Consider the following 26,727-nt stretch of genomic DNA (forward strand, 5'->3'; position numbering starts at 1 on the left):
ACGGGTGAATTCCAAGGCGCCGGGAACGGCCTCGCTGCCCCGCCAGCATCCCGGCGTGCTCCGCGCCTCCCGCAACCACTTCCGGGGCGGGAGCGGGGCCGCGGGGACCGGACGCTGCGGCGGCGGCTGCCGGCGTGGAGGAACCGCGGGCGGGCGCGGCGGCAAGCGGGCCGGGTCGGCCGAGGGAGCGCGGCGGCGGCCGCCCGGGGCCCAGCGCAGGTAGGCTCCACGGCGGCCCGGTCCCGCCTGGGGCAGGCACCTGCTGCCCGCCGTCGGGGCCCGGCGCAGCGTGTCGCAGCCCTGCCACTTGCTCGCAGCGTGAGTTTAAGCGTCTGCGCCCCCGGGGCGGGGGCTGTGCAGTGCGGAAGAAAAAGCCCTGTGGCATGTAGAGTTACAGGGAGGTGTCAAGGGGCGTCCGCGGTGTAGGTGCTCGGGTTGTTGCCTAGGGACCCTCCGCAGAGCCTGAGAGCTAGAGTGGGTCTCCCCTCCCCAAGGAAGGCCCACGCCCCGGGCGGGAGGGTGGCCTCCGGCTTTCGCAGACCCCGTCTTCGTGGGCGTGATGATCGACTAACAGCGTAACTTTTTAGTTAAGGATTTTTGGCTATTTTAAAAGTCATGGGTACTGAGCACTTTATAAAATGGAACATAACCAAGAGGTAGAGAGAAAAATAAAAAGGTCCCATCCCCAACTTATCCTAGAGATAAGTTCTGGAAGTGATATGCAAAAGACATTTTCTACAAGTGTACAAATCTATGCATGCATTTAATCATTTTACTCATAACGAATACATCATCATTGTAGAGTGTCTGGCATGTGGCAGGGTGGTAAAGAAAGATTTATGGTCCCTTGGCGTCCATATTCTCCCTGCATAGGCTCCTTGAGCCCAGGTCTGGTTCTGATTGCCCCTCAGCACTCTGCAGGGTGTCAGACAGGTGAGACTCCAGTAAAAGGAAAGAAAACATGGATCCTACCGTGGAGGACGCGTTTGGAGTAGAAAAAGACATCTAGGACCTGACGGGTGTGTGGAAAGGGACCCTGAGCCGACACACTCATCCATGTGATGACCCAGGCTGTACAGTGTGGGGGTTTTCACTTGCAAAGTGAGAAAACTGCTTGGTCTCATGCCCCGCGGGTGTGAGGAGGTGGGCATTCCAGGAAGCAGGGATTTGCTGTGAACTTTCTTACCTCCGGGCCTATCACATATATACATTCTCTGGCCAAAGACCTATAGATTCTTTGTCCCCTATATCGGTAGCTTGTTGGGCCATTTTCGCTGTCACCTGGGGCTTGGAAGCATTCTTTCGTAGAGACAGGTCCTGGTGCCATCTGGAACCACTATAGGACTTGACCTGCCTTCTTTTCTCCTCTCTCTTCTATACCCGTTTCCTTGTTTTTAACCACCAAGAGTTAAATAAGGCAAGTGTCCCTCCTGGACTGAAGGGTTCTGCTAGGAAGTTAATGACTTGGCTGTGATTCGGTTAGGATTCCCAGAATAAAGGCCTCTCATAATCACTCCTCATCCTGGTGGTGGGCCATCTCAGGGAAGTGTCACCCCACATCACCAGCTTATCACATTCTCCCCATTTCCTCTGCTTTCAGGGGATGCACAGATAGGTTCCTAGTCAGTTAATATTTGCTGCATACCAGTCACATCCTAGTTTCTGTGCTGGGGCTTTCTTCCCATGTTTTTTTCCCCTAAATTTTTTTTAAAAATTTACATGCAGTAATATTTGCTTGGTGTTCAGGTATGAGTTTACTGATCAAGATACAGAATAGGGCCATCACCCCCAATTCCCTTTTGCTCTCCCTTCGGGGTCTTCTCACTCCTAACCCTCTTGCCACTGGTTTGTCTTCCAATTCTTTAGTTTTTTCTAGAATGTCATAGAAATGGAATCATACAGGAGGACGAGCCTTTTGAGTCTGGCTCCTCCTGAGCACAGTGTGTTCAAGATCTGTTCATGAGCTGTGTGTATCAGCTGTTCCCTCCTGCTTTCTGCTGAGTAGTGTCCCATGGTGTGGAGGTGCCCCTGCCGGTCCACTCTTCTTTGTGTTTTTAACAGCAGCACTTTGCATATTATGTTTCCTTAGACAGTGAGGAACTAGGGATTGGAGATGCTAAGTAGCAGAGGTAAATTTTGATCCAGCTCCAAGTCCAGGGTTCTTCCTACCACTCCCAAGAGCTGGTTTGGGCCAGTGATCCATTTAGCATTTCTTTACTGGCCCTCCAACATGTTATCAGGCTCCTTGAGTTCTAGAGAAATTCCCTTTCTAGAATGTGGACCCTGAGGCTTGAGGATGGAAATTGAGGAGTATACCACAGTTTATGACTCACCTTATATGCTTCTCTTTCTGTCTGGTGACAAGCTCACCAGTATCAGCAGGATGGAGCTGCCCAAACCGTACAGTATTTAATGCAGGCTGTCTTAGTCCCAGGAGGTGCCTGCACTGGGTAGCAGACTGCTAGGGTAGTGACATAGCTGCCTACTGTGGGTAGGAGTGTGACCGTCCTGTTTCATTCCCTGGAACGTGCAGGAAGGAAAGACCTAGCCCCTGGACCTCTCTCCACAGCGATGTCGGAGCTCAGCGATGAAGCCAGTGAGCCAGAACTCTTGAACCGCAGCCTGTCCATGTGGCACGGGCTGGGTGCGCAGGTCAGCCGGGAGGAGTGGGCCGTGCCCCTGGACCTTCACACAGCTGCTTCCATCGGCCAGTATGAAGTCGTGAAGGAGTGTGTGCAGCGGTAAGAGATCTCGGGAGATGTCCTGAAGAAGAGCGATCAGTGAGCCTCTGGAGTCTTGCACACAGTCGTAGACGCTGGGTACACTTGGCCTGGATTAGCCCTTGCTTCTCCGGGGCATTTCTCAGGGGTGATTTAGGCTGCGTGCCAGTAAGGAAGGCGGTTTTATTCGTAGGAAGAAAAAGACAGATTAAACTTTTCTCACAGTCTTAGAGACTTTTCAGGCTTTAATCAGTCATTTTATGGTTTTCAGTGATTGCAGAAATGCTCAAACAAACAAAAAAATAAGGATAGATAGCAACGCCCTAGGGCCGCCTTTTTCCAGAGAGCCCGTGTAACCCTTCGTGGCCTCATCTCCCTCTGCCCTCTGCCCTCTGCCCTCTGCCATAGAGGAGGCAGCAGGGTTTAGCTCCCTCCCTGGAGGACTGCCACCAGGCCAACTGCCCACATGCCATGGTTCCTAATCTTATATGTGTGTCAAGCCCCAATACAGCACCAGTGGCCTTTGGCTGTGTCCTGTTTATAATACAGTATTAATACTTAAAGTAATTTTTGGAAGAGGATCCATCTTGTCTCCACCCTCTATTTCCACCATACTTTGTGCTGTTTCCATTCCTCATTGGTAACTCAGAGAAGCCACTGGTGTCCTTACCCACATGTCCCTCTTCCAGCTCCTCGGGAGCCCGAGCAGGACCACATTGGGCCCCAGGTTTCCGGTTCCCAGGGCACGGCCGTCACCCACATGTACCTGGCCAGTGGCATGGGAGTGCACTGCGGTACTCCATACCTGGTGGCCATGGGAACGTGGCTGGGCGCACAGGCAGCACGTCCCGTCGGGGGTCACCAGCGCCACATCTTACCTCTGCCCCGTGGGCATCTGTGGGCTTGAGTATTCAGTTAAAACACAGACCAGAAGGGCTTCTTGAAGGGGAAAAGTCTGTGTTCTGATTGGGACTGTGGCCCTGGCTGGGTGAGGCTTGCTCACAGTGAGCACAGACCGGGCCCTGGGGGGAGTGCAGGCCGCAAAGGGAGGGTTGGCTGGATGGGTGCTGCATAGCCTCAGAGACGCCCTGCCAGGGCCACTTCCTCCCCTCCATGTGGACAGCACCGGGGCTGTGGCAGGATGGACTCTCCCAGCCGGTGGCTGCCACTGCATTCTGGCATCAGGCCTTCTGGAGTGGCTGTGTGGGCATCCCAGAGTAGATGGAAAACAACCGTGTGGTGTACCTTATGCGTGCACACCCGTAGAGGCACGAGCTGTGTGCGTTGACCACTGCTGGAATGGCGGAAGGCTATTGGTGTGACCTCTGCATGGTGTTCCTGGAAGTGGGTGGTATTTCCAGGCCCCAACCCCAAACTCTGGGCTGGGAAGCCCATGGTTTTTTTTTTCCCTGTGGAAAACTATTTACCAGAATTTTAATGGAAATTGGTGAGAAAGAGGATTCTTTGGTCAAGAATTTCCCAGGACTGTTTCTGGAGGGTGAGGTGGCAAAGGAGGACCGAGCCGCAGTGGAGCCCCCTGCATCCCCTGCCAGCCCAGGACGAGCACTCCCCAGGCCGCTGGCAGGCGGTAGTCAAGGGCCAGGGCAGGGTCTCCGCACCTCGGCACCACTCGCAACGCTGGCTGGATGGTTCTCGGGGGCTGAGGGGTACCCTGTGCACAGAAGGATGCTTAGCAGCGTCCACCTTCTAGGGGCCGGGAGCTTTGCCCTCCCCAGCTGTGACAACCAAAAGTGTTCCAGACTTTGCCAGACGTCCCCTGGGGTGCACCATCGCCCCTGGTTGAGGACCACCTGTCTGTCCGGTGGTAGGAAAGGGAACCGATGAGAATGTGGCCTCAGGAGGGAGATGGGCACTGGCTCTCGAGGGAGGCAGTTGCACAGGAAACGTAACCATGTCCTGCCAGCCTCCCCTCCTGTGAGGTGCAGGGTACAGATGACCTCTGCTTCCTTAGCAGCACTTCCCGCGTTCTCTTGGCCCCGCCTCGCCGCCCGCTTTGGTCAATGCCCTTGGGAGCCGGCTGGGTGTCTTGCGTTTGTTTAGGAGAGAGTTAGATTTGAATAAGAAGAACGGTGGTGGCTGGACGCCGCTGATGTACGCCTCCTACATTGGACACGATACCATCGTGCACCTGCTGCTCGAGGCGGGGGTGAGTGTGAACGTGCCGACCCCGGAAGGGCAGACCCCCTTGATGCTGGCCTCCAGCTGTGGCAACGAGAGCATCGCCTACTTTCTCCTCCAGGTGAGCTACGAGGGGACTCAGGCCCGAAACCTGAGGGGCTCGCCCGCCGCTCTGGCAAGAGACGTGAACACCGCAGGCCACCGTGTGCATAATCACTCGATCCTTTCAGCACGATGGCCTGGAGGGCACCCGCCCCCGAGCGGGAGACGAAGCTGTAACGAGCGTTCTGTGTTCTCTTGAAGCGAGGTGCTGAGCTAGAAATGAAGGACATTCAAGGCTGGACTGCTCTCTTCCACTGCACCAGTGCTGGGCACCAGCAGATGGTCAAGTTCCTTTTGGACAGCGGAGCGAATGCCAACGTGAGGTGAACACTGAATCTTAAGTGGCCTTAGGAATGGGTGGGTCCCGTCTAACTGACGAGGGCGACTGGAGAAGCAGCTAAAGGCTGGAGTGCAGGGTGGCTCCTGCCTTGGTGTGTGGCATTCCAGACAAATGGGTGGCAGGGACCGTCCACAGGCCTGGGGTGATCGTGGCCTCTTCATGCCAGCTGACGTCGAGTGCAGCACTGTAGCTTTCTGAGCCTCCTTTTCCCTATCTGAAAAGTGGGGACAGCGATGCCTGTGTCATAGAGCTGGGGGAATCGCATGTCCGTCCCAGGCCAGGGACCTCAGTGCATGACACTTAACTGACGTGCATTAAATGTTCATTTCTTTCTCTTGCCTTTTGAATCTATCAGGTGAGGTGATGCTTTAAAAAATGAGTTTTATGAGCTGGAAAGGGGTATTGTCATCTACAGCCGGTCAAGATGCTACTCCCCCTTCAGTGTAGCAAGAGCTCACGCAGCGGGCCCCTGGCGTTGTGCACGCCCCGGCCGATGTCTCCCAGCGCAGGACACCATAGCTGTAGGGATCTCTAAGAAAGAGAACATGCTACTCCTGAAAATGCAGCTCGCCTACTGATTTTAAGACATTCTGACTTCAGAGACGTTGAAATGTGAAATCGGTGTGCCTTAGAATAGACGAGACCCAGTGTTGTGCCTGGCTGCTGCCTGCCAGACTGGGATGGCAGGAGTGCCGGTTAGGAGGCACTCCGCGGCTGCCCTCCCTGTAACCGAGCACAGAGTAGAAGCACTGGGGCTGGGCCAGGGTGAGGCCTCAGTCCTGCAGCTTGGGGAGGCGTCCTGGAGGGTGTCCGGTTCAAAAGGACGATCTGACCCGCGGAAAGGAGACATGAGCTTTCTTTGAGTGGTGACGGCAACAGCTCCTTTTTGCTTGTGATTAAAGCAGAGACTTAAGACGTAGCAGGTGGAAACAGCTTAAAAGGAGCTAAACTGGGGAGACAGATCATCTTTAGGACAAAAGGCTAGAGCAGGGGTGTGGAAGCCGGAGCTCATGTGGCTCCTGTGCACTCCTGCGGGAGGGAGGCCGCTGCCCTCAGCAGGTGGCTTGGCTTCAGCTTGGTCCTGTCTGCACTGGGGAAGCTTCTGCCTGGCAGAGCCGCTCTCTGCCGACCATCTGACCGTAGCCTTTCTCTCCCAGGGAGCCCGTCTATGGATTCACTCCTTTGATGGAAGCAGCTGCCGCCGGCCATGAAATAATAGTACAGTATTTTCTGAATCATGTAAGTGACCCTGTTTATTAGCTTATAGTTTAGTCACAGCAAGTGAGGAATGATTTCCCTGAAGCATTAACTACAGGAGAATTTCCTCCTGCACAGAAGCAACTGCTCTATTTATTCAGCACGTTTTCATCGAGGTCATTGATGCTGAGTGTTGCAGGGCACTTAAGCATTAAGGATACAGTGGTGAGTAAAAACAGACCCCTATTCCTGTAATGGTTTAGAGAATACTATTTGCAAAGTTTAGAAAATATATTTTTAAAAGTAAATAGTAAAACAGACTCCTATTCCCATAATAATTTAGAAAATACTACTATTTGAAAAATTTAGAAAATATATTTTAAAAAGTGAATAGCACCCATTATCCCTTGACTTAAAAAAGTTATAGAGAAAGAAGGCAAAGACCTTCCCCGCTTGTCGAACACCCTCTGCTCCTCCCCGAGATGCCCTCCTGGTTTGATGACCACAATTTTTCTTCTGCTTAGAAAGGTATGTCTATGGACATCTGTAAACAACACATGGCCTTTTTTGAACAAAGTGGGTTTCTACTGTGTATTTACTCTGCAGCTTTTAAAAAATCACTCGGTATGCCACAGACAGTTTATCCCTGAATAATCCATGCCACAGTCAGTCAATTCCTCATTAGTAAGAATTCTGCAGTTATAAACACTGCCCCAGAGACTGTCCTTGTAGACACAGCTTTAGCACACATGCAGTTATTTCTGTATATTGTATTTCTACAAGAGGGATTGCTAGTGCCCACATTTTAAATTTAACAGGGCCTGATAAAAGATGGGCAAAGAACCTGAATAGTTATTTCTCCAAAGAAGATATACAGATGGCCAATAAGTATGTGAAAAAATGCTTGATGTAATTCATCATCAGAGAAATGCAAATCAAATCTATAGGATTCTGTAATTTAAAAAAATGAGTTGGTGAGGATGTGGAAAAAATACCCTGCTGGTGGGAATATAAAATGATCTTTGGAAAAGAGCCTGGCAGTTCCTCAGATAGTCACACAGCACTTACAGGACCTAGCAGTTCCTGGGTGTCTACCCAGGAGAACTGAAAACAGCAGGTCTATGCAGAAACCATGCACAGAGGTCTCTGACAGTGTTACTCATAATAGCCAAAAGGTAGAAGCGCCCCAGATGTCCGTCAGTTGATTAGTGGATAAATGAAAGGTGGTGCACCTATGCAATGGAATATTAACTAGCTACAAAAAGGAATGAAGTACTGACTCATACGACTGTGTTGGCGAACCTTAAAAATACCGTGTGAGTGAAAGAAGCCAGACATGACCGCATATTGTATGATTCCTCTTACATGAAATGTCCAGAGTAAGTGTATGTACAGAGACAGCAAGCAGACTGACTAGCAGTTTCCTCGGGCTGGGGATGGGAAGGCTGGGGCAGGACTTCTTCTCAGGCTGATGAGAGTGCTCTGAAATGGATCATGGTGACGGTCGCATGCCACTACATTGTACACTGTGGTGTACATGTGGGTGAATTGCATGGTATATGAATTATATCTTAATTTGTTTAAAAAAAAAACCAGCGAGGAAATACTTAATAAGTCCTAACAAAGTCCCACTAAAAAGGCTCTTATCCTTCCACCAGTGGTAAACATGAAGGGGCACATTTCCTCACATCCTCACCAGCCCCAGATGTTACTCATCTTAAGTTTTGCCGGTGTGGTGTGAGAAAAGTGGCACCCCATTTTTGTTTGTATGTTGAATATTTTAAAATATGTTTATTGGCCATTTGTATTTCTTTTATGAATTGTCTCTTTAAGTTTTGGGCCCAACTTTCTAGTGGATAATTTTTTTTCTTACTTATTTGTGGGAATTTTAGAGTAATAAAACGTTAACAAGCTGTCTCTTTAAAAAAATTTTTTTAAATACACTATAGGTAAAAATGCAGATGAGACAGAAGGCATGCAGCGAGCCTGCCTCCCACTGTGGCTCTTACCACGGCTGCGCCCAAACTCGCTTTTTTTTTCTTTAGTTTAACTGTCTATTCTGGGGACTGTTTGTGTCAGTGTAGATAAAGCTCTCGGCTTGCTCCTTTTCCTGGCAGCATGGGACTCTTGTAGGGATGAGCCAGTTTCTTTAATGCGTCCACAGTGTCCGCAGCACTGTGCAGTACAGTGATTCCATCTGTGCACAAATGTCTGCTCACATGTGTCAACCGACTCTACGATTCAGTAGTAAAGGGAGATGTTTTGGGAGAAGTTTAAATACAGTCTTAATATGGGTGTTGCCAAATGGCCAACTGAAGAACAAGTTGTACCAACCTACACTCTTTATACAGCCCCAAGAATTGTGAAAACTATGAACACAAAATACAGAAGGTAATACTGATGCAGCTGACTCCCATGATCCAGAAGTGACCCCTGTCCCGATGTCGGTCTGTACACTTCCTCTCCCGGAGTTTACACCTGCACCCCACACTGGGTGTCCTTGGCAGGGCGTAGGCTAGTTTTCTGCGTTCAGGAGATGTGCATAAATAATGTATCAGACTGTTTGGGTCATTCACAGAGTGCTGGTGCGTGCAGAGACTTTTCACTCACTTCAGCAGCTCTGTGTCGATGGCAGGTGTGAGTATAGCACGTCTGCCCATTCTTTTCTCACTCGCTCTCACAGTACTGCCGGTGGCAGTTTTCACCGGTCTTCCAGAGCACGGGTGAAGGGACCGGGAGATGAGGATGTGTTTTCTAAAGCAGAATTTTTGGTGTGAGGATGGGCGCATCTCCACTGAGCGCTGACTTGCTTCCCCCTTAGTTGTCCCGATCTACACTTTCCTGAGAGCATTTTACACTCCTGTCCTGCGTGCCCTCAGTGGTACCTGGTATTGTGAACTGTCTCCTATTGAAATTTGCCTTTCCCCGATTTCTGATGAGGTTGAGCACCTTTTCATAGATGTGTTGGCCATTTGGGCTTCCTTTCCTGCAAATAATTACTCTTTAAAAGTCACTCCATTTGATGAATGTGTATAACTAAAGGGGTAGTGTAAGGGAGATCTTTGTAGTTTTGGGGTTGTTTGTATCTTGATTGGGGTGGTGGGTACATAAATCTACAATAGAGCTATGCATTGTACCATTGCATTGTCAAATTCCTGGTTTTGATACTGTACTATAATTATCGTAAGATGTAACTACTGGGGAAAATGGGACCTTCCTCTATCTCTGAAATTTCCTGTGACTCTACAAGTATTTTAAAATGAAAAGTTTTTTAAAAGACAAAAAAAAAAAAGTTACTCCATTCACATGAACTAAGCATCCTTATGATATAAATAGGGTCAGGAGGAGATGGATGGGAGCCCAAAAACAAAAAGCATAACCTCTGCTTCTCAGTTTGGAGTCTGACTTTATGTAAGGTAGAACTGGAAGTCATAAGAGACGGTTACTCAAATGATTTTTAAAATGTAAAACATACTGGAAAATCAGAGACTTCAGACCATTTATTCATTTAACAAATTTTTTTTATTAAGGTATTATTGATATATACTCTTACGAAGGTTCACATGAAAAACATTTACTCATATTATCGAGTTCCCCCTCTTACCCCGCTGCAGTCACTGTCCGTCAGTGTAGTGAGATGCCACAGAGTCACTACTTGTCGTCTCTGTGCTCCACTGTCTTCCCCATGACCCCCCCACACCATGTGTACTAATCATAATACCCCCCAATCCGCTTCTCCCTCCCTCCCCACCCCTTCCCCCTCCCCTCCCCTCTGGTGACCGCTGGTCCCTTCCTGGAGTCTGTGGACCTGCTGCTGTTGTGTTCCTTAGGTTTTGCTTCATTGTCATATTCCACAAAGGAGGGAAATCATTTGGCACTTGTCTTTCTCTGTCTGGCTTATTCATGAGCATAATACCCTCTAGCTCCATCCATGTTGTTGCAAATGGTAGGATTTGTTTCTTTCTTATGACTGAATAGTATTCCATTGTGTATATGTACCACATCTTCTTTATCCATTCATCTACTGATGGACACTTAGGTTGCTTCCATATCTTGGCTATTGTAAATAGTGCTACAATAAACATAGGGGTGCATATGTCTTTTTTAATCTGAGAACTTGTATTCTTTGGATAAATTTCTAGAAGTGGAATTCCCGGGTTAAATGGTATTTCTATTTTGAGTTTTTTGAGGAACCTCCATATTGCTTTCCACACTGGTTGGACTAGCTTACATTCCCACCAGCAGTGTAGGAGGGCTCCCCTTTCTCCGCATCTCTGCCAGCATTTGTTGTTCTTAGTCTTTTCAATGCTGGCCATCCTAACTGGTGTGAGGTGATATCTCATTGTGGTTTTAATTTGCATTTCCCTGATAATTAGTGATGTGGAGCATCTTTTCATGTGGAGCATCTTTCTTCTTTGGAGAATTGTCTGTTCATATCCTCTGCCCATTTTTTAATTGGGTTATTTGCTTTTTGGTTGTTGAGGTGTGTGAGTTCTTTATATATTTTGGATGTCAGCCCCTTGTCAGATTATGTCGTTTACAAATATATTCTCCCATACTGTAGGATGCCTTTTTGTTCTGCTGATGGTGCCCTCAGATCAGTTATTCAACACGCAGGTTACACCCTAACTTGGTGCCCTCACTCCCCCTAGCTAGGCCTGATTATGCTTGGGCAGCTCCTGTTGAGAGAAAACAAATTATGTTGGATTTCTTTTGGAAAATTTTTAAGTTTCAAATTTTGAAATAATTTCAGACTTAGATGTTACAAAATAGCACAAAGAATTTGTGTACCTTCACTAGAATCCCCAAATATTAACATTTATGCCACATTTTTTTTGTAAGTCAATTTTTCTTATACACCTATTATCTTTTTAGAACCATTTGAAAGTAATTTACTGACGTAATGCCTTTTTCCCTCTAAATAGTTTAGTATGTATTTCCTAAAAGCAAGAATTATCTCTTTCATAATCACATAGTTACTAAATCCAGGAGATGGACATCGGATGTCTGGGCTCTTCCTCCAGTGCACTAGTCAGGAGGCCGAGGTGCTGGCCGACTCCCGGCATCCCTTTCTGGCTGGGGAGGGCAGACCCGGTCCTGGAGGTGGAGAGGCGGCCGAAGCCGGAAGGAGAGGGCGCAGCTGCCCCCCTCGGCAACCCGTTGCCCTTCCTTGTTCCCAGCAGGACAGGCCCCAGCAGTGGTGATGTGTATGCCATTTCGTGTCATCCATTAAAAAAAAAGGCTCCAGTTTTATTGATACAGAATTGACATATACATTGTATAAGTTTAAGGTGTAAGACAGTACAACTTGAATTGGGTATATATTATGAAATGATTACCAGAAGAAATTTAGTTAACATCTGTCACCACTCATTGTTACAAATGTTTTTTCCTTGTTAAATAACTGAAAAAAGGACTTATAATGTCTTTGTGCCTTTCCATCAACCTATAAAAGTATATTAACAAGTAAGCTCAGAAAAATATTTTAAAATACAAAACTTATAACCTCAGCAATAGTGACTTAGTGGGGAAAGCATCCTATAAGTTAATAATGTAAGTAATGTAAACATTTTCATGACTTTAAAAAAATGTGAAAATAGTATAACCTACAGGCTTTCAGAAAAGCCAAAGACTAAAATACAGAGGAAAAAAATCAATTAAAAATTTTCAGGGTAAGCATTAAAAAACCTCCGTCAGTCCTCACACTCCCCCAGCCTCAGTGTTGACACTGGACAGATTTCTACATAAATGGGGTACGTGTACGTGTGCAATGAGCTTTTTCTTCATGTTAACAAAATATCACAGACTGATTTCTGTACATTAGTACAGAGAGCTGCCTCCTTCTTTTTAATGATTATCCAGTATTTGGTATTGATAGGGCCTAATTTATTTAACCAGTCACACATTAACAGGAGTGGCGCTTTCCTCGGGCTGCTGCCACAGATGCCACAACAGGGGCGCTTAAAGCGCGTCCTCCCAGTTTCGCAGGCCGGACATCCAGACCCGAGGCGGCAGCGGGGCCGCACGCCCAGAGGCGTCGGGGAGCCTCCGTCCGTGCCCGCGAGCTGGTGTCGGCCCCTTGTAGCCGCATCGCACGCCTCTGCCTGTGTCGTCACATGATTCCCTCCCGTGTTTCTGTGTCGTCTTATCTTTCACGTACAATGACACCTCCCACCTCCCACGTAGTAAGGACGTACCACGGCCCTTTCCCAAACTTGGTCATACCAGCCACTTGCAAATACGAGCCCTTACGGTGGTAACAGAGCTGACGCCCCCGCCACCCCAGGCATCTGGCTCCAGGTTGTCATTATTGCCTATATGTTGTGCTAAACATCTTTGTGCATAAAAGCTTTCTCTGTATTTGGGGTCATTTCCTCAGGGTGGAGTCACAGGAAAGCAATCACTGTGCTGAATACTATACGGACCTTTGAGGGCTTTGGATACAAGTTACCTATTTCCGAAGGGTGGCGCGCCCCTTCGGATTGGTTCCTGAAGGCTGCCTCTGTAGTGAATGTGTTGTCTGCAGTTTCCTGCGTGGAGAGAAGCGAACCGGCCACGGGCCGGGTGCAGAGGGGGAAGGCCGCGCTGCGCCCCCTCTGCCCGGGAGCGCGGCCAGGGGGGGCGGGCGGCGCGCTGGGCCCCTGCCACGGGCCCCCGCCTCCTGTCGGTGAGGAGAGAGTGTGGGGCCGGCGGGCCTTTGCCTTTCCCACGCAGATGTGGGGCTTCAGGGGTCCCAAGGCGCTTTGCCGGGGCGGCCCCCAACCCGTCTCCCTGCACGCTTTCGCAGGGAGCCCAGGTGGACAGCAGAGACCACAGCGGGGCCACAGCCCAGATGCTGGCCAGGCAGTGCGGGCACATGAAGATCGTGGGGCTGATAGACGCTCACTCGCCCTCTCTGCCCAGGAGCCTCTACCGGAGCCCAGGTACCCGGGTCCCCGCCTCGCCAGGAGACCCCGTCTGCTCTGCCGGTGACTCCGGGGTGCAGCCGAGGCTGGGGCTGCGGCCCGCCCGCCGAAGGCCCGCGCCATCCGGGTGTGGGAGAGGGGCCCTCGGGGAGGTAGGAGGGCGGCCCCCTGAGGGCGCGCTCGGCTTAGCAAAATGTTCCGATTCTGAATCAGATTCATGGGTCTTGCACTGCCTGTGCACGTGGGTCGCAGGAGGCCTGCCCTGTGCTGTCTGTGCAGGAATCGGCCCGTCTAACTCCGGCGCTTGCCTGTCAATCTCCCGTCCGCTCACACCGCGTGGCGTCGGTCTGGGTTCCCCGCCCGCTCCGGGCAGCACTGCCGTCGGCACTTGGGTCCCCTCACCCCTCTGCGCGGCGCTCTGGCCAGGCCGCCTGTCGCAGAGCCCGCGTTCCCCTTCGTGGTTCTGGGCCCGCGAGTGCCCCGCCGGCATGGCGTTCGCCGCGCAGACCCTGGGCTGCCCTCTGGGCTCCTGCCCATCGCCTTCCGTCCTCAGTGTTTCCAGCTATTGCTGCTTTTCCTGTATGAACTTGAGCACCAACTTGTCAGCTATGAGCTGGTGGCAGTTTTGTAAGTCAAGTACCCCAGTACCCCTTCGTGTTGGGTGATCCTAACGGCGAGGCCGTCCCTTTGTTCCGGTGCGTTCTTGTGTCCCACCGGAGGGTTTTCAAGTTTTCCTCATACATGTTTTACTTGTAACTCAGGTTTTTTCCTAAGTGTCTGATTTTCTTTGTTGCTACTGTAAATGGTGTTTTACTATTGTGCCCTCTGCTTATCGTCTGCATGCCAGTTTTATACTCTGCTGCCTGACTGAGTTCTTTCATGGCTTGTGTTTATGGATTCTGCAGGCCTTCTAGGTGTACCGCCGTGTAACTGGCACCTGGGGCGTCACTGGCTCTTCCTGGTGTTATGCCTCCGGCTTTTCCCGTTCAGCTGCCTTGGCCAGTCCTGCCAGTGCCGGCAGAATATAGCGGGACAGCAGATGTCCATGCGGTCCTGACCTTAGTGGAAATGCCACAAGAAGTAAGATGCTGGCTTTAAGAATAAGGTGTGCATGTATTTTACCATGTTAAGAAAGTATCTTGTTTTTTATAAGAGTGTTGAATTTTGTTAAAGCCTTTTCAACAGCTTTGGAGATGATTGTGAATTTTCTCTGTAGGTCTATTAATAGGGTATATTAATGACTTTCCTAGTAATGAACTTACTTCACATCATTTGGCGTAAATCCCACTTGGTGTATCATTTCCTCATGTGGTGTTGGATTGTGTTGGCTGTTATTTTTTTTCCAGTTTTTGTGTGGTTTTTGGTTTATAAATGATACCGTCTGTACTTCTTGTTCTGTCTTCAGGCGTAGGCATCATTATCACAACAAAAAAGTTGCTCATGTTTATATTCAGGAGATTTTTGCCCATGTTGTCTTCTAAGAGTTTTATGGTTTCATGACTTACATTCATTTCTTTGATCCATTTCAAGTTTACTTTTGTGTGTGGGGTTACACTGTGATCCAGTGTCATTGTCTTGCATGTATCTGTCCAGGTTTGCCAACACCAGCTGTTGAAGAGACTGTCATTTCCCCACTGTATGTCCATGGCTCCTTTATTGTATATTAATTGACCATATATGGTTGGGTTTATATCTGGGCTCTGTATTCTGTTCCATTGGTCTATTTCTGTTCTTGTGCCAGTACCAAACTGTCTTGATTACTGTGGCTTTGTAGTAGAGCTTGAAGTTGGGGAGCAAGATCCCCCTGGCTTTATTCTTCCTTCTCAGGATTGCTTTGGCTATTCGGGGGCTTTTGTGGTTCCATATGAATTTTAGATCGATTTTCTCTAGTTCATTGAAGAATGCTGTTGGTAATGTGATAGGGATTGCATCGAATCTGTAGATTGCTTTAGGCAGGGTGGCCATTTGACAATATTAATTCTTCGTATCCATGAGCACAGGATGTGTTTCCATTTATTGGTATCTTTTTTAATTTCTTTCATGAGGGTCTCGTAGTTTTCAGGGTATAGGTCTTTCACTTCCTTGGTTAGGTTTATTCCTAGGTATTTTATTCTTTTTGATGCAATTGTGAATGGCATTAGTGTAGTCATTTTTTAATTCGGACTTTTTTTCTCTATTTCTCTCCTGAGCTGTTTTCTCCTCTCACCATGTGTCTTCCTGTCCCCAGTTTTGTATTTCTGACTCAGAATGTGTCCTCGTACCCCAAAGGCCTGTTAAAGGATCTGTGGATTCGGAGTGCAGTATTACAGTTTCCTTCTGCTCACCCCTCGTTGCTTTTTGGAGGAAGGGGCGCGCTCTCTTCCGATGTGTTTGCTTCTTAGTCTGCACCCTCCCTGCAGTAGTTGCATGGAGATGAAGGTTGTGTGTGTCGGCATCTCACCCAGGAGCTCCCTCCACCACCGGAATCCCAAGGAGAGTCTCCTCACTCCATGCCGCCCTTTTCTGGAGGGAGGGGGGGTGGGCCTGATGTGAAGGGATGGTTTTGTCTCCCTGGATCGGAGCCCTCCCTGCTTGCTCCGCCTCCTGGAGCTGTCTGGGCAGGAGTTCTGCAGCTGCTCCCCAGGCCCCGTGTGTGTGCTCCCCAGGCCCCGTGTGTGCATGTGTTTGCGCTCCCCAGGCCCCGTCTGTGTGTGTGTGTGTGCGCGCCCCAGGCCCCGTGTGTGTGTGCATGTGTGTGCGCTCCCCAGGCCCCGTCTGTGTGTGTGTGTGTGTGCGCGCCCCAGGCCCCGTGTGTGTGTGCATGTGTGTGCGCTCCCCAGGCCCCGTCTGTGTGTGCGTGTGTGTGCGCGCCCCAGGCCCCGTGTGTGTGCGTGTGTGTGCGCTCCCCAGGCCCCGTCTGTGTGTGCGTGTGTGTGCGCGCCCCAGGCCCCGTGTGTGTGTGCATGTGTGTGCGCTCCCCAGGCCCCGTCTGTGTGTGCGTGTGTGTGCGCGCCCCAGGCCCCGTGTGTGTGCGTGTGTGTGCGCTCCCCAGGCCCCGTCTGTGTGTGCGTGTGTGTGCGCGCCCCAGGCCCCGTGTGTGTGTGCATGTGTGTGCGCTCCCCAGGCCCCGTCTGTGTGTGTGTGTGTGCGCCCCAGGTCCCGTGTGTGTGTGTGTGTGTCTGTGCTCCCCAGGCCCCGTCTGTGTGTGTGTGTGTGTGTGTGCGCCCCAGGCCCCGTGTGTGTGTGTGTGTGTCTGTGCTCCCCAGGCCCCGTGTGTGTGTGTGTGTGTCTGTGCTCCCCAGGCCCCGTGTATGTGTGTGTGTGTGTGTGTGTGCACGCGCCCCAGGCCCCGTCTGTGTGTGTGTGTGTGCGCTCCCCAGGCCCCGTGTGTGCGTGTGTGTGTGCGCTCCCCAGGCCCCGTGTGTGCGTGTGTGTGTGCGCTCCCCAGGCCCCGTCTGTGTGTGTGTGTGTGCGCTCCCCAGGCCCCGTGTGTGTGTGCATGTGTGTGTGCTCCCCAGGCCCCGTCTGTGTGTGTGTGTGTGTCTGTGCTCCCCAGGCCCCGTGTGTGTGTGTGTGCGCTCCCCAGGCCCCGTGTGTGTGTGTGTGTGTGTGTGTGTGTGCTCCCAGGCCCCGGGTGTGTGTGTGTGTGTGTGCTCCCCAGGCCCCGTGTGTGTGTGTGCTCCCAGGCCCTGTGTGTGTGTCTGTGCTCCCCAGGCCCCGTGTGTGTGTGTGTGTGTGTGTGTGCGCTCCCAGGCCCCGTGTGTGTGTGTGTGTGTGTGTGTGCGCTCCCAGGCCCCGTGTGTGTGTGTGTGTGTGCGTGCTCCCCAGGCCCCGTGTGTATGTGTGTGTGTGTGCTCCTCAGGCCCCATGTGTGTGTGTGCGTGTGTGTGTGCTCCCCAGGCCCCGTGTGTGTGTGTGTGTGTGTGTGTGTGTGTCACCCCCAGTGGTCACGCTCTGCTCCACCAGAGGTTGATTTCTCCTTACAAGCAGCATCCTGGGAAATGCACTTTTCTTAACTAAAGAAAACCAATTAAGATGATTCTTTTCCAGTTTTCTGTGAGAGTTAGTTAATTCACTAATTGTTGTCCATTGCTCAACTAACTCTTAATGTTGGTGTTTGGCCCACAGAAAAATACGAAGAGCTGAGCTCTTCAGATGAATCCTGCCCTGGTCCCCAGAGACAGAGGCCCTGCCGGAAGAAGGGCCTCAGCATCCATGAGGGGCCGCGAGCCTTGGCCAGGATCACAGCTCTCGGACTCAGAGGCAGGAGACCGCAGCCTCGCTGCGGTGAGCGTCCCGCATCCCCCGGCTCTTGGCTCTTTCCTGCTGCCAAGATTCGAAATGTCCCGAGCGCATTCTGAGCTGTCTTAATGCGAACAAACCATCCTCGGGCCCCTGAGATGCAGGCCCCGGGGCGGCAGTGACAGCTCAGGGGTGGGACTGCAAGCTGACTGCAGGGGCAGGGATGCGTAGTCACCGGCCAGCTCTTGGGGTTTGTCATCCATTGTCCTTTCCACTCGTCCCTGCAGTGGCAATGCAGCCAGGCCCCGAGGTCACACTTCACACGGAGGTCTGCTGGGACAGGAGTGTGCCATCTGATCCCCACTTCCTATTTCTACTCCCATCATCGGGGAGCTGGGGGTGCCTCCAGGGCAGGCCGAGGGGTGGTTCCTCCCTTGCTGTCTTTCCACCAAGTGATAGATCTGAGGGTCGTCAGATGGTACACTTGGTGGGCTGGGCCTCTGGCCCCGGCATTCCAGATCTGAGCTCTCCAGCTGTCTGCTCCCAAGGGTCGAGCACAGTGCCCCCCAGGGGAGCGGGAGGGTTGGATGCTCGCTTGTGTTTGGGCCTGCCTGAGCCGTCAGACTCAGGTGTGCGTTACATCCTTTGATGTCTGTCACCTTTAGGGGCCATCAGCCACAGTCCGGCCTGGTGGGCCGAGTGGATGGGTCCTACTCCTGAACATGCGTCCTGTACAGTCTGTGGTGGGGAGAAACCTGCTTTCCCAGGCAGAGGAGACTGTGCCCCTGTCAGAGGGCATGAGTAACTCGATTCCCTTCTAGGACTCCAGGAGGGAGGCCTGGGTTGAGAACTCCAGGCCCACCACCTGCTGTCCTTGGAGGGGAGGGCTGACTGGGCTGTGGGGAAGACCCCCCAGCTGCTGGCAAGCTCCCTCTGTAGGGGGGGCACGCATCCTGTCTGTGTGCTTGTGAGCAAGTAGCCCTGGGACAGTGGCTGAGTTAGTCGCCCTCTGAATGGCAGTCGGTCCCTTCTGAGGAGAGCGTAGGACAGGAAGGGTGGGTCGCACCCCGTCTGGGGGCTGTGTGCATGACCCACTGTGCAACATACAGCTGCTTTCTTCACGTGGAATTCTCTCACGTTACCAGAACTATCTGGCTGAGGCCCAGCCGCCCACAGTGAAGGCCAAGGTAATGGTAGCAGCTGTCTCCTGATTGCGCCATTTCAGAAGAGTTTTGTTTTTCCTGTACACCTTGTAAAACTTAAATTTTCTACAAGTGCATATATTCTCTGCCAAAAATCAGAAAATATTTTTGATTAATAGCATGTACTGATTGTAAAAAAAAAAATAACTATAGAAAAGCATCAGGAATCCAGTAAGTCACCATGACCCCACCAGCCAGTTTCATGCAAATTGAATAAGCGTGCTTTCATGGAGGCGGGCGGGGCAGACCTGGTCTCTTCTGCTGTGTGCTGGCCCCGCCCTGGCTCCCACGGGCGGTATGGGCAAAGGTTCTGTGATGGGGTGTGACTGCTGGGGAAGAGCTGGGGCCTCCAGCCTTCCTGTTCAGCCGGATTGCTTCTTGGCTGGGTTGGTTGGCCTGAGGACAAGTCCCCAGGTGCCCGGGTGGAAAACGCATAGGAAGCACGAGGCTGGTGCAGGGCGAGAGTCGGTATTTCCGGCCAAAAGGAGCACCTAGCTGCATAGCTGGTCTGTGGCTCCGGAGTCTGTAAGCGCAGCTTACTGTCCCCTTCTCTGCATTTGGGGAAGCGGCAGCAGGTGATGCAGAGGCTCCGGGCCTGCGGAGTGCCTGCCCTGGACCCACCGGGCACTTGCCATGGACACAGATTGGTCTCTGTCCCCACTGGAGCCACTTTCCTCCCCTACAAACTGCACGTCCTGTCCAGTTCACTGTGGCAAGTCCAGGTTACTGGCAAGGAGAGGAATTGACGGGCAGAAGATACGGGTTTCCCTCCTGCTGGCCTGAATCCCGGGTCTTCCTCATGTCCAGGTTCCTCTGAGGTGGTTGCATTTGAAGAAGAACTTGTCCCCCTCTTGTGTTTGTGTGGGTTCATGTGTCCCACTCTGTCCACAGAGCAGGCGCCTCCCCGGGGCTACGTCACCTTCAACAGCAGTGATGAGAACCCCCTGGAAGGGGAAGGCCTCTGCTACAGGGACGTCACCTCCCCCATCAATGACCGGGATGTGGAGAGCAGCAGCTGCAGCAGCCGGGGTACGTGCCGCCCGGGGGGCGAGGGGCCTCGTGAGGCGCAGGGACCCTGGGCGCCCACCCCACCCGTCCAGCAGGGGCTTAGCGCTGAGTCCATTCATGGGAGAACGAGAGGGTGAAAGGCCTAGACGGCCTTGGCTCTTGTGAGCAGAAGCATCCAGCCCAGCACCTGGTGCGCACTCCGGGGGTCCTGCAGTCAGGTTAGCTCCCTGCTAGGTGAGCCCACAGGGAAATGTGTTGTTACACGCATCATTCATTCATCGGCTGTTCAGAGCACTCTGTGTGCCAACCACTGTTCTAGATGCTTAGATTCATCTGTCAACAAAACACAAGAACCCTGCCCGTGTGTAGAGGGGGCTTGGGCCAGGCAGTCAGCATGAAATGGGTGAGCGGTGAACCGTGTGAGGAGCTGATGAATGCCGGGGAAAGACACTCAGGCACAGGGCTCGGGGTGGACCGCATCAGCTCCCGGGACCTGTAGTCAGGGTGGGTCCTGTCTCCATCTTCTCAGAAGAGCACGGCTTCTGTGCCGACCTCGAGGCCGTGCGGAGCAGCAGCAGCGAGGGCCCGACGAGAGTCCCGGGGGTCAGCAGCGAGGCCTCTTTGGAGAGCAACGAGGTACAGCTGCTCCTGTTTCTTGCTGTCCCTTCTCCCTCCCCACTTGTGGCTGGTGGGCAATGGCTGACAGTTCCTCTGGTAGGAGCACACCTGGTAACCAGTATTCAACGGGTCTGGCTGTGCTCAGACATACGAGGTCCGGCCACCCTCCTGAGTACCCCTGGCTTGGGCCACAGGACTGCCGTGGAATCCACCCAGGAAGCCCTTGGGGCAGGTGTGGAGTTTCACAAAGGGGTTTAACTTTTACCAGCACAGATCGAGGTTTATAACGTAGAACTGGGGCAGGAAGTAAAAGTGTGGACACAGCCATGTTAGCTACCAGCCAGTCAGCTTCAGTGTTACATTAAACATGCACCTCTTGCCACAGGATTCGGATCATGCTCATAAAAGCTCAGTTCGCAAGCAAACTAAAAGTTATGTGAAGACCAAGAATCGTTACAGCAACAGTGACAGCCAGTGGCCTCCCAGCACCGGGACTTCTGGGGCAGCCCGTTCCCCAGGATCCATCCCCCAGATCAGGAGCTCCCCCTACTCAGGACCCCAGGTAGGACCATTTGTGAGACTGGCAGCCCTACTGTTAGAGAAAGGGCGCTTTTTGTGATATGCACTTAGGATGGGCCAGGCTGCTAGGGGGGCGATGGGGGTAATTTCTCCCCAGTGACCTATAACGCTGCCTGGGCTGAGGAGTCCTATCAGGTGACATGCCAGTTGCAGGGCTTGTGTTCTGTCCCTTTCCATGGGAGGGACGATCTCTCTTCTAGGTTCACATACTCATCTCCACACTTGTCTCGGTCTCAGCCTGGGGAGGAGAAAAACAGGAGCGACCTCACCCAGCTGCTTGCAGGGCTCCGCGGGAGGCGGCAGCAAAGGTGCTTGATGTGCATTTACCGGAAAGCCGCTATTTCTGCCTTATACAGTGGCGGCGGCCCCGCCTCAGGCAATCTTAGGAATCGCAGGTGTGACAGGCAGTTCAGCCATCTAGTGTATGTCCATGGAGTTCTCCTGCCCCGGGGCACGGGCGAGAGGCAGAGAGGTAGGTCTTGCTCCTGTTGGTTAGAGCCCCACTCTGCTCTCTGCTGGCGGCTGTCGTTCTGCTGGCCCCTTGCAGGCAGCTGTCCCCAGGGCCTGTGTTCCTGGGCTCAGTGAGCAACTGTACCTTTTGATTTCTTAAACCCATGTTGATTGGAGAGGTGGGATCTTAAGACTAGTTCAGAAAGCAGGTTGAGAAAAATGGCCGAATAACAACCTTTGAAAATTTGCTCCGTTAAAGGCAAGAAAAACATTGGCAAAACTGGTCAGAATCCATTTTTTCAGAACTCTGTGACTCCAGACTCACAGCAACCTGGAGGACATTCATTCAAGAGAAAAGGCTGAATCTTAGACAGAACTGCAAGTTTTATAGGGTTTGAATCAGCCCTCGCCCGTCCCTTGCTCTCTGGTGCTGGGGGTGCTGGGACAGCCACTGGTGGCAGCAGAGTGGAGCTGGGGCTCCTTCGGTTCCATCCTCAAAGAACTGGCGGTGCTGGGCTGCCAGGGCTTGCCTGGGAGGCCACCCGCCAAGGCTGTATGTGGCTTGCCCCAGAGCTCGTCAGCCCAGTACCAAAAGCCCTATCCTTGGAGGGCATGTGTTGAAACCTTAACTCAAGGCATGAAGTTTAGCTTGGCAGCCTCTTGAGATGCTGGAAACTAGCTGGGGCCAACAGGACAGACACATAACTTAAAAGCAACAGCTGGGGAACGAGAAGCCCAGGGAGCTTTGAGAAGCTCTGACATGTTCCTGGGAGTCTAGGAGGTCACACACCTGCTAGGAAGGCCCTGGGAACCCATCAGATGACCTTGAGGCTCTGAGCAGGCAGGAGGCAGACCAGGGCAGAATGTCATCTGCCTGGCTGGGTGCTGAAGATGTGCCCCAACAAGCACACAGCTGCTCAGCAAAGACCCAGAGATTTATTGCTCCCAAATGTTTACGGACACCTGTCCAACTCTGAGCTGACCAAGAAGGTAACAGAGTAGGATCTTCAGCGGCCACACACCAAACACAGGCTTTGCAGAATCATAAACAACGTCTGTAGCAAAAAATAAACCATGGAGAGAGAGGACTGGCTCTCAAAGAGGCCACAGTGAAACATCATTTTCAACAAGAAGATGTGCGAAAAAACAAGAAAGTATGGCCCAGACAGTAACAAATGGCAGCTGCCTGAAGCTGCCCAGAGGAAGTCCAGACCTGGGCTTATCAGATGAAGACTTCAGGGTATCAGTAAAGTGACAGAGATAAAAATGAACAGAGAAAGTCTGGAGATGAAAAGCACACAACTGAAACGAACGTTTCCCTAGAGGGCTCAGCAGCAGGTTTCAGCGCCAGGAGCGACAAGTGGCAGCTGGGCCGTAGATTTCTGAGATCATCCAATCTGAGAAACAGAAAGAATGAAAAAATGGACAGAAACCTGAGACATCATTAAGCATCCAATTTACACCCAGCATTCCAGAAGGAGAAGGAAGAGAAGAAGTGTGTTAACAATAGTCAAACCTTCCCCGATTTGATTGAAAACACGAATTTGCACATTAAGCAGCTGAGCTCAGTGAGTTAAACTCAGATCCACACCTACACATCGTCATCAAACTGTCAAAAAACAATCTTGAAGGGAGCAAGAGAGGTGACTTCACCTACCTGGGAGCCTCGGCAAGATGCACAACTAATTTCTCACCAGAAGACATCTGATGATGTACTTGAAGTAATGACTGGGAAAAAACACCACAAAATAGCCCCTATCCTGCAAAAGCTGCCCTTCAAAAGGGGAGAAATGAGGACAAGTCAGTAAAGACGGGAACTTGTTGCCAGCAGACCTGCCCTACAAGAAATACTAAAGGCGTCCTTCAGGCCGATACCGACACCGACTCAAAAGACCCAGTAGGGTGGAAGCGCCTCTGGGCTCCCTGTTCCGCCTCAGGGCGCGGAGCCGGGCAGCCGGGCTCTCCTGGGGATGAGACCTCGGGACCGCCCGCGGCAGGAGGACAGTGGCTCTGCTTTGCAGTGCGCGCCTTCTCGCCCCGTGTCTGTGCTCGCCCGGCCTCGACCTGCCCTGGTTCCTTTGCCCTCCAGGACCTCGCCACGCTGCTGGAACAGATCGGGTGTCTCAAGTACCTGCAGGTGTTCGAGGAGCAGGACGTGGACCTCCGCATCTTTCTGACCCTCACTGAGAGCGACCTGAAGGAGATCGGCATCACGTGAGTGCGGAGGGGCCATGTGTCCACCGTGTCAGCCCAACGTCTGGGGCCAGCTGAGATCCCAACTTCCCAACGTCTGGGTGGGAAGAGCAGTGCCGCCTGGAAGTCGGCTTTTCCTGCAGTCAGCTGTCTGTCTCCACAGCTGCTGCCATCCAGGCTTAGATGCAGGTGGCCTGGGTCCTTTGGCTCCTGAGGCCCCCGAGCTAGCCCAGCTGACACTCACATTCAGGGCACCGAGATGTTTTCTGCCCATTCTCCGGACAGCCTCCTGAGCTGGCAGGCGGGCGTCCGCTGCCTGGGACCAGCCAGCCAGAGCTCCCTGTTCAGTGCAAGCAGCGGGTGGCAGGGGACGGCAACAGGCAGGGGAGGCCAGCTCCAGGCGGGATCACTTCGTGCCGCCTTTTGTTTCCGCCCTCTGTCCCAGGACTTGGTGGGTATTGCTCTCCCTTTTCAAAGCTGGGATCTTTGCTGGGGAAAGATATTGATGGAGGAACAGCCCGCGGAGCCTCCAGGCACATCACGGACGCTGACCTGAGACCCTCTCCTTCTCTCCTGCAGGTTGTTTGGGCCCAAGAGGAAGATGACCTCTGCCATCGCCCGCTGGCACAGCAGCGCGCGCCCCCCCAGTGACGCCCTGGAGCTGGCCTATGCCGACCGGCTTGAGGCTGAGATGCAGGAGCTTGCCATTCAGCTGCACAAAGTAGGTGGGAAGAGCCAGGGAGGGGACGCGCGGAAGTGGTGAGAGGTGTCGGGGACACACCTGCAGAGGACGGCCGTGGGGAGTGCGAGCTGGGGACAGACACCCAGTCAGCAGGGAGGAGCAGGACGGTAAAGGCAGGATTTCCAGCTCATCAGCAGAAGGGGAGGCGCACAGATGGGCCCACAGGAAGGAGGCTCAGAGATGGGGACATTAGGCAGGGGTCAGATGGACTTGGGAAAGAAGAGGCCAGTGTGGACAGCATACGGCTTGCAGGAAGGGACCCAAAGCAGGAGAGGCTCCAAGGTGGAGACAGGCCTCCCCTTCCTGCTCCCCCAGTAGAGAGAGAAGGAGCCAGTGAGGATGGCACAGATGCATCCTAGGGCGGGGGGCCCCGGCCCCCGCAGCCATGGCCTCGTGTCAGCTGCAGCCCCCCTCACCTCTGGCCCCCCACTCCTGCCGCAGCGCTGTGAGGAGGTGGAGGCCATGCGGGGCCAGGTGTCACAGGAGCAGGAGCTGCGGGCTGTGGTGGAGAGCTGCCTCCTAGAGCAGGACGGTGCCCGCAAGGACATCCACGCCCAGCTGCAGGAGACCTGGGCCCTCGCCCGGGATGCTGCTCTCGCCTTGGACCAGCTGCAGTGAGTGGGCACCTGAGCTGCCCCCTGGCTGAGGCAGGGCCCTGAGTCACCATTTCCTGCAGATTTTTCAGCCAAGGGGCTGCTTTCAGAGCGTCCTGCGGTCACTCTCTGCCACCCCCCCATTTCGTTGTGGCTCTTCCTTCCTACAGGGCTGACACAGGCAGGAAGGGGGCCGAGAGAATCTGCACACCCTGCAGAGGCCCTCCCCTGCCAGGGCGAGGGCCCAGGAGCTTGCCCAGCCACCAAGGCCAGCCTGCAGCACAGGGCAGAGCCACCCCACACTCTCGGGGAGGTGGGGGGCGTCTGCTGTGCCCTGGACACTGCTGCTAGGCCTCTCTCCTCTTCAGCACTTGGTTTTATTTCCTGTAGAGCCTGTCAAGCTGAGCTGTCGGCCCGAGTGAAGCAAGACGAGTTCCCCCATGGGGCCACTCTGGGCCCGGCCTCCCCAGCAGCTGGTACGGCCAGCACCCTGGCCTGGACTGGGAGGTGGGGGTGGCATGCTTCCCAGGCCGGGTTTTATTTTTTTCTCCATTTTCTCCCGTGGGTACCACTGACAGCCCCAGGTCTGTTCACACCTACCACCCCAGACTCCAGGTTGAGGACACCCCACTTCTACCCATGTCCTCACAGCCCCTCCTGGGGTGGGAGGAAAGGCCCTTGGGCCACACGCAGCCACGCTGTCTAGAACCTAGTGACTTCTGCAGCCTCCAGTGGGGGCAACCCAAGGGCACAGCGTCACACTAGGCCACAGGCCCTCACGCTCACTCGTGGGACTGGGCCCTGTGGCTTTGGGCAACAAGTGGCGTGGGGGTGGGGGCACAGTGGCTCAGGACAAAGGCACAGCCTGTGAGGACACAGGCCGCAGGCCCACCTAGCTCTCTGCTCCACAGCCCCCAAAGGCTGGCAGGCCTCTTTGCAGACCCTGAGCCTCCCTGAGCTTTCACAAGCATTGGAGGATCGAGTCCATGAGATGGGTAGGTCTCCAGGAGGGCAGCCAGTGGCCCTCACCTGGGCACCAGATGTGGGTGAGTGGAGAGAGCCCCTGGCCACTGTGGGGCAGGCCCTACCCCAGCCCACTGACCCTCAGGGTCATCCAATCCTAATGCCCCCAAGACCCGCCTTCCTCCTGCAGCTGCTCTGACTTCCAAAGCCAAACCAGCTGCTCCCATCCTTAGGGCGAGTGCTATGCTCAGTGACCCAGAGCTTGGAGAAGCTGCAGGCGCTCCACGGGAAAGAGAACTGGCGGGAGCCTTAGCCGGGAGGGACGGTGAGTACCTGCCAGCCCAGGAGCCTGCTGAGCAGCTGAGCCAGTGCCCACCTCAGCCCTCTCTCTCTCATCAGACTCTGACGTCGGGTGATAGATCCACCCTGAAGCTGTGTGCCCAGAGGACAGGAGGGTGGAGAGAGACGGCAGCAGCAGGCCAGGTCCCAGCGGGGCCAGAGGATTGGCCCCAGGAGCAGCCACGGACAGGACAGGACTTGGCCAGTGTGAGGGCAGCGAGGCCCGCACGGAGGCAGGACGAGGGCCTCTCACCCAGAACCTGGCAGGGCCTCGGGGAGAGAGCCAGTCGCCACACTGAGGTTTGCCCTGCTGGGTGAGGACTGGGGCGCCCGGGCAGCATATTGTCATTTGCTGGAAAATAAAACTTAAGATCAGCTGGTGAGGGTCTCAGTTCTGGTCAAACATGCAGTACTGA

The 26,727-nt window shown here is 53.1% G+C and overlaps 1 protein-coding gene across 9 annotated transcripts; it reads left to right on the top strand.

Annotated features, from left to right (window-relative positions):
• The first annotated feature begins 86 nt into the window (after positions 1-86).
• On the top strand, positions 87-26,691 carry ANKS3 (ankyrin repeat and sterile alpha motif domain containing 3). Of its 9 annotated transcripts, none has more exons than XM_037014654.2 (18): positions 87-219; positions 2,570-2,741; positions 4,782-4,980; positions 5,163-5,284; positions 6,459-6,540; positions 6,637-6,723; positions 13,286-13,421; positions 17,511-17,669; positions 19,718-19,855; positions 20,364-20,470; positions 20,838-21,014; positions 23,571-23,695; positions 24,254-24,395; positions 24,858-25,030; positions 25,400-25,485; positions 25,921-26,004; positions 26,206-26,297; positions 26,372-26,691. In XM_037014654.2, the coding sequence occupies exons 2-17, from the start codon at positions 2,572-2,574 to the stop codon at positions 26,283-26,285; spliced, it is 2,067 nt and encodes a 688-aa protein (XP_036870549.1). In that variant the 5' UTR covers positions 87-219; positions 2,570-2,571; the 3' UTR covers positions 26,286-26,297; positions 26,372-26,691. The 9 variants fall into 9 exon arrangements, 6 of the variants coding, with proteins under 6 accessions (XP_036870549.1, XP_036870554.1, XP_073070650.1 ...); XM_037014659.2 differs by having other exon boundaries at positions 91-219; positions 2,534-2,741; XM_037014650.2 differs by having other exon boundaries at positions 111-318; positions 2,534-2,741.
• Positions 26,692-26,727: the final 36 nt, after the last annotated feature.

Source organism: Manis javanica, chromosome 10, assembly GCF_040802235.1.
Source record: "Manis javanica isolate MJ-LG chromosome 10, MJ_LKY, whole genome shotgun sequence".
Classification (NCBI taxonomy): Eukaryota; Metazoa; Chordata; class Mammalia; order Pholidota; family Manidae; genus Manis; species Manis javanica.

Excerpts from the sequence above, each read along its gene's own strand:
- ANKS3 (XM_037014654.2), top strand. The coding sequence starts at position 2,572 with ATGTCGGAGCTCAGCGATGAAGCCAGTGAGCCAGAACTCTTGAACCGC. Across the intron at positions 13,422-17,510 it reads GAGCCTCTACCGGAGCCCAG|AAAAATACGAAGAGCTGAGC; the intron begins GTACCCGGGTCC and ends TTTGGCCCACAG. Across the intron at positions 19,856-20,363 it reads CAGCAGCTGCAGCAGCCGGG|AAGAGCACGGCTTCTGTGCC; the intron begins GTACGTGCCGCC and ends CCATCTTCTCAG.